General features: G+C 48.9%; 1 protein-coding gene across 1 annotated transcript in view; it reads left to right on the top strand.

The window, feature by feature from the left end:
- The window catches only part of LOC308175811 (latent-transforming growth factor beta-binding protein 2-like), a gene marked incomplete at both ends in the record, with an annotated part of 112,336 nt that overhangs the window by 96,932 nt on the left and 7,904 nt on the right, over positions 1-7,500 (top strand). Inside the window, 4 exon segments of the mRNA XM_080550367.1 lie at positions 3,966-4,097; positions 4,579-4,713; positions 6,869-7,075; positions 7,378-7,470. Of these exon segments, the coding sequence (XP_080406493.1) occupies positions 3,966-4,097; positions 4,579-4,713; positions 6,869-7,075; positions 7,378-7,470 (567 nt within the window).

Genomic DNA, 7,500 nt, shown 5'->3' with positions numbered 1-7,500 from the left:
GCTTAGTAATGCTGTCACTCCCAAGGACTTCATCAACAATCGGAGGCCGAGGTTCCGAGTTCTGAGGCGGTCGGTCCATGGAAAGAAAAGACCGTTCGCGAAACGTTTTGGCCCCCGAATTGCCTCAACCACCTCCTCCTCCTCCCAAGAAGGAAGATGATGAGGGTTGATAGCATCACGCTACAGTGTGCTCACAGATGTGGAAACACAAAAAAAACGGGCCGGATTTTGTTCCGTGTTTCAGATGAATGAAACCCCCCCCCCCCTCTCTCGCTCGCTTTGCGGACCGCTGATTATTTCGTTGTAGCAGCTGACTAGATTACCTTCCTGAGAGACCTCCCTGCTGGCTGACTGGGCTGGCTGGGCTGGCTGGCTGGCTGGCTGGCTGCTGCTGCGCTCAACACCGATGCTCCCAAAGCCTGACTTAAGCTTTTTACACATGCCGGAATGTTCTTCACAGTGATACACAATACGCCTCAGCTTACCCGTACGTTCGTCTGTTCTGTAGCGAATTCTCCAGCGTCCTCCTCCTAAAATTCAGACTCTGCAGTGGGGGCCATCGTTGCTTCTCTAGTAGGATATTATGTGGTGTGCCACAGTATGAGGAAGCCTTTTTTAATGGGAACATACAGCTCCTGTGTTACAGTATGTTTGATATTTACATTACACTATGTTCCATGACCCCTGCTGACCTTTTGTCTTGTCACGTCAGCCATTAGTTACTACTAGTTAGTTACTAATTAGTAATTACTAGTTTGGGATCTCGTCTTTGGTCATTTTGGGATATATTCGATCTGATATTTTGAAGGGAGGGGTCAGTGTAGGGTGGGAGGGTCAGGGAGGGTTAGTGTAGGGCGGGGGGGGGCCTGTCAAGGGTCAGGGAGGGGTCAGTGTAGTTCAGGGGGTCATGACCGAAGGCCTCTGTCCCCCCGCCAGGCTGACAGGGTGAAGGGGGGGTCAGAGAGGGACGGAGGGGTCAGGGTAGGGTCAGGGGGGTCATGGACGGGTCAGTGTAGTTCAGGGGGTCATGACCGAAGGCCTCTGTCCCCTCGCCAGGCTGACAGGGTGAAGGGGGGGGGTCAATGTAGAGCGGGAGGGTGTCAGGGAGGGGTCAGTGTAGGGTCAGGGGTGTCAGGGAGGGGTCAGTGTAGGGTCAGGGAGGGGTCAGTGTAGGGCAGGGGGTCGTGACCTTAGGCCCCTGTCCCCCCGCCAGGCGGACAGGGTGAAGGGGGGGTCAGGTCTCCCCCTGGAGCGTATAGAATGAACTCTCCTGTAATGGAATGGAGGGCCCGGCCCCAGCCAAACCTCCCTGCGTCCCTCCTGAGTGGGATGGCTTATTGCGGTTGTTCTGGCTGCCGTTCGTCCCTCCTCATATGATACCTCATATCATTTACGAGGGTCCCGGGACTAAATAAAGTGCTTCTAGAGACAATATGCGAATGTCATTTCTTTTTTCTTCTCTCTCTCGTCTCTATGAATATGAATCTTGTTTTTATGTGTCTGAGGCACCACTGTATTTTCGTACGCTCTCATACTGAGGCGTAAGCATGTTTGATAAGACAGACAGACAGATATACAGACGTTTAAGGTATATATGCCCTAAAGTTGAGTTTTTTTTTTTAAAAAGATTGTTCCATTTTGCGACGCTTCTTCAATGCGAAGCGACTTGCAGTTGCAGTGAGTGCGTACATTGTTCAGTGTATACGTCCCAGCGGGACCCGCCAACTGGACCACAAAGGACCGTAAGAATACATCATCTATACTCGAGTCCAAACTGTCATTACATCATGCTCCATAATTTGAGAAATATAGAAAATACTGCGCCCTATTCTCCTCCATTTTCCTTCTCCTGAACATGCTATTCAGAGGGATTAGCTCCTGCTGATTCAGGAGTTGTGTTTATAAAGTAGAAAAGGAACTCACACACACACAGCTTCTGGTCTCCAACAAAGAAGAAGTTGGCAGAATTCCCTCGAATTCATTATCGCCGAATATGACTTATGACTTGAAATATGTGCATGTTTATGCTATCGATCTAGCACCGTTGTACAACACAGGAAAGCTGTGTTGGAGCGTAACCGGCGGTGACACAGAACGTGGGGACTTGACAGGTGAACATTGACCAGCGGTCCGTTTGGGTTGACCAGAGAGCAACCCTGAATGACCGATGTGTGATGATCAAACTCTCGTGTTTGTTTTTCATACAATTATAATCAGCCCTCACCTTGTTAGTGGTATCTGTCTTTGGCAAACCGGCAACCACGCGAACGGATGCCAAGAAATACTAAATTATGTATGTAAGAAATTGCTAACAAATGTTCCATTTACACAGAAAAGGTCAGGCATCAACACAGGTATTATATATATATATATATATATATATATATATATATATTATATGGCCTAGTGTGTTAACAGCCTGCCTGCTGGTCCAGGCTTTCCTCTCCTCCTCACACATCCCAATGTATTCATAACGAGCTCTCTCCTCCTCACAGTTTTTCCCAGAGTGCTTTATGATCTATCGCTGTGCATGCGAGCGACTGCTTCGGGGTTTGCCAGGTCTTGGCCTTTTTTCCCTCCATTTTGCATCCGGTTTTGAACCTGCTCCCAGATCAGTTCCCCTGCTTAGGTTCATGGGACGTCAAAACAGGCTTTTATATTCATTGATTAGAATGTTCTGTACAGCGATGCGGCCAAATATAAATTATATTTATTTACCCATTACCGTCCCATCTATACAAAACATCTCTGTAGAGGCTTACGTAAGTGTGGGACCCCCCCCCCCCCAAGGCCACGGTATCCCTCACTGCTGGCCCCCTAAGTGAACAACAAGTCACTTCTCACTCCATCGACCCCACCCAGAGGAAACACTACCTCCGATCCTGAAGGCTTCCAGATGCTAGCTAGCTTCACCTTAAACACTCTCACATCGCACTAGCCACGCAGGGCGCAGATCACTAGAGAGTGAGAGCTTACAGACTTCCCATTGGGATTCATAGATAGCCAATCGGAGCCAGCCAATCAGAGCCAAGCCCAATGGACTCTATCAAGTGATCTGGGTCCCCACGAAGCTGTAAACCATCCAGTTCTCTACCCTGTATCCCTTTTCCTTGTTTGACATGTTATGAAGACGGTGATTGCTGTTGTTATTGTAAGTGGTTCTGTAGCAGTAGTAGTGTTTATTTGAGTACTGTATCATAGTCATCAGAACAGCCAGTTGTACTGTATCAACCGGTACAGTTATATAGGCGTAGCAGGTAAACATGATGATGTAGTGGTGGCTTGGGTATTAGAATTCTCAAGCCGGTATACATTTCCCTCCAAAATACTCTGGTACACACAGTAATATATGTGTGACAGCAGCTGGCGAAAAGCTGGAACAAGCAGGCAACCAAACAAAATGTTCAGACTTTTATTCAGGAAAAATGTAAATAAATGTCAACGTTGTTGAAAATCAATGACACACTCGTTTGGCTAGTCGAGCCAAAATATTGCAATGCAATGGATTCGGTGAGTAATCCCCCACTACTACCTAGTTAGAGTAGAGGAGTAGTGAGGATTACTCACTGAATCTATTGCATGCTGCTTGTTGCTTGTTAACCGCTTTCACCAGCTGCTGTCACATTTTTACTGGACTTTCAACATGACTCAAACTTCTAGCAAATCTACGGCAAGTAGTTTATATCTCTTTCTGGCAATCGTTATCAGGCCTAAAGTCAGATTTATGTCCTCCACCAGCCCCTTGCCCTCAGACGACAGTTACTGATCATGCATCGTGCGCGTTTAATTCGGATGATGTTTATGAAACAAACATTAATGGGTATAATGATAGAAAAATACAGGTGGAGACTGTATTATATGGATGGTATAAACTTGAATACCTTGTTTACACGGTATAACACTGTCCCAACTGCCCAGCCCTAACGTGTTATGTCACGCCCTCCTCTGTGTCCTGTCCTGTTTAGACATCGACGAGTGTGTGAACGAGACCATCTGCGGGGACCACGGCTTCTGTGAGAACACGGACGGCGCCTACCGCTGCCAGTGTGACCGGGGGTACACCAACCCCCCTGGAGACGGCCCCCAGGGCTGCGTGGGTACGTAACCTCTGACCCCGCTGGGGCGCTACTGGGTAGAACGACACAGGATATCCTGGTTACCAATGTACAGTATGTCAGTGTGTGCTAGAGTGTGTATGTCAGTGTGTGCTAGATTACAGTTACATTAGTTAGAGAGTGTGTGTGTGTGTGTGTGTGTGTGTGTGTGTGTGTGTGTTTGTGTGTGTGTGTGTGTGTGTGTGTGTGTGTGTGCATGAGTGTGCGTGTGTGCGTGTGTGTGTGTGTGCGTGCATGCGTGCGTGTATATGTTCCTGCATCTGCGTGTGTGTGTGTGTGTGTGTAAGTGTGTGATGTGTACTGTAACCATAGATCACAGCTAGTTAGATACATCAGTTAGATTGTGTGTGTGCAGCGTGTCTGTATACAAGAACGTGTGTGTGTGTGTGTGAACCTGTTGTGTTGCTACGCTCCGTGACCCCTCTCCCCCCCCCCCCCCCCCCCCCCCCCCCTCTCTCCTCAGACGTGAACGAGTGTGAGATGAGCACGGCCCTGTGCGGGGAGGCCCTGTGTGAGAACTTTGACGGCAGCTTCCTGTGTATCTGCCCCAGCGACAACGAGGAATTTGATCCCAGCACCAGCCAGTGCCGCCCGCAGGGTAACCCAGCACACACAGAGGGGGCTTATGGGACTTAAGGCCTCGGCCTATCACACGGGGGACGGGGTTGACTCTTGCTTTAATGAGCCGTTTCACGTTGTCCAAACATCTGGGGGGACACCAGGATGTACTACTGTACTGTAACTGGTCTTCAGACTACAGTATCTGTCGGTCTGTCTGTCTGTCTGTCTGTCTGCTTGTCTGTCTGTCCATCTGTCTGTCTGTCTGCTTGTCTGTCTGTCTGTCTGTCTGTCTATGTATCTATCTATCTGTCTGTCTATGTATCTATCTATCTGTCTGTCTGTCTATGTATCTATCTATCTATCCATCCATCCATCCGTCCATCCATCCATCCATCCATCCATCCATCCATCCATCCATCCATCCATCCATCTATCTATCCATCTATATTGTCCCTCTCTGTTAAAGCTTCAGAGTCCAGTCTTTCTTGGGTAAGGTAGGGTTAATTTATCTCTGTTGCTAAATGCATTACAGCAGAAGTCCGCGCAGAACAAATTGCATGAGGGCTATTCCAGCCGTACGGAATTCGATTTGCACAACTCACTCCACGCACTGGGCCCTCACGGCCCAAAATGTCCCTGAGCCCAAACAAACCCCCCCCACATAAGGCAAAATAACGAAATAATAACGTATAGATAAAAATAAACCAAACAAAATAACCATGGAAACGGACGCACTCTGAAAACACTAACATGCATTCAAGTGTAAACAGATTTACTGATTAGGCTGATTACAAAACTGTCGAAAATGGAAAGGCGAGCGAGCGGGCGAACGCTCCCCCACCCGCCTCACCTTGAGTCGGTGGAACCGGGCTTGTCTTTTGGCACGTCAAGCGTGTGTGTACACTGACGGGGCATGTTTACCTTAGTAAGCGGCGTGCCCTCAATGGGATGTTTTTTTCTTCCCGTCCACCGGCTAAACCCCAGCTATGCCTTGTGTACTTTCACCGCATTCCCGCTTGTTTGCTTTTGACGTGCGTTAATCAATCATGTGAGAGCGGATGGTGCGTTCACTCACATGCCAGTGTTTCCATTTGGCTTAAGCCTTGCTGCTTAACACTGCAGGCCCTGGAGGAGCCCATGTCTGTGGCCTGTGTTGCCAGATTGGGCATATTCCCGCCCAATCGGGCTACTTATGATCACACTGGGCGGCTTTAGACTGTGGTTAGGCTGGAAAACAATCCCATCTGGCAACATTGTCTGTGGTTTAAGTGCACAGCAGCAGTCTCAGGTAGTGGCAGTTGTAGATTAGACTCAACCTTTTTTGTCATTTGCACAGAGTACAACGAAATGTTGTTGGTTGTTTTGCTCTAGGCACACAGGGTCAGCCATAGTCAGTGCGTCCCTAAGAGCACTTAGGGGTTAAGTGCCTTGCTCAAGGGCACAACAGCAGTGGTAGATAGGATGCCAGCACACACAGTATATACCATTTAGCTGACACTTTTATCCAAAGCGACTTACATTGCAGTGAGTGCATACATTTGTCAATATATACAGTATATATGGTCCTAGTGGGACTCAAACCCACAACCTCAGCGTTGTTAGCTCCATGCTCTACCACCAGAGCCACAGAGCACATGAGGTATGCACTCCACTGCTGTAGGGCCACTGACAGCTTTTAGACTCATATGATTTCTGAATGATATCGTTTTGATAGTGATAGACAGAGTAATATAAGGAGGGATTAAGAGGAGTTTTTCCTTGAGAGGCTATTACAGTATAACAACCCAGACCTGATTAGGTCACATGGTCAGGAAAAACCCCAGACCCTAATATTGGTAATGGAGTTAAGGTGGAGGCTGTGTTGTCGTAATGAAAGTGTTGACAGTAGTAAGTCAACATTTGTTCTTCGTTGTTCATTCCCACTGAATTCACCTGTGTGTCCTGTGTGATGTCATCATCCTCTTGTGTGATGTCATTATCCTCCCGTGTGATGTCATTATCCTCCTGTGTGATGACATCATCGTCCTCTTGTATGACGTCATCGTCCTCCTGTGTGACATCATCATCCTCCTGTGTGACATCATCGTCCTCCTGTGTGATGTCATCCTCCTCCTGTGTGACATCACCGTCCTCCTGTGTGATTGGTCATCGTCCTCCTGTGTGACGTCATCGTCCCTCCCCCCCCCCCCCAGGCGAGGCCTCCCCCGTGCCCCACCGCCCAGCCTCCCCCGCCGCGCCCTCGGCCACGGACAGGAAGGAGTGCTACTACAACCTGAACGACGCCAACCTGTGCGACAACGTGCTGTCCCGCAACACCACCATGCAGGAGTGCTGCTGCACCGTAGGGGCCGGCTGGGGGGACGACTGTGAGATCCACCAGTGCCCCGTGCCTGGGAAAGGTGAGGGATGAGGAGGGGGAGAGAGAGACCTGTCTGTCTCTCTTCTCTACAGAGGGGTTTAACCTGTCTGTCTGTCTCTCTACAGAGGAGTTTAACCTGTCTGTCTGTCTGTCTGTCTGTCTGTCTCTCTACAGAGGAGTTTAACCTGCCTGTCTCTCTTCTCTACAGAGGAGTTTAACTTGTCTGTCTCTCTCTCTTCTGAGAGAAACCTGTCTGTCTCTCTTCTCTACAGAGGAGTTTAATCTGTCTGTCTGTCTCTCTACAGAGGAGTTTAATCTGTCTGTCTGTCTGTCTCTCTACAGAGGAATTTAACCAGCTGTGTCCTCACGGTATTGGACATCTCCCGCAGGCCTCCCCCTCCTCCTCCCAGAGCGTGGAGCAGCAGCATTACAAAGGTACTTTACACCCACACACACACACACACA

Source organism: Nansenia antarctica (assembly GCF_963989245.1).
Source record: "Nansenia antarctica genome assembly, chromosome: 1".
NCBI classification, from domain to species: domain Eukaryota; kingdom Metazoa; phylum Chordata; class Actinopteri; order Argentiniformes; family Microstomatidae; genus Nansenia; species Nansenia antarctica.
Note: the sequence above shows the minus strand (reverse complement) of the source record. Positions and strands in the feature narration are given on the sequence as shown.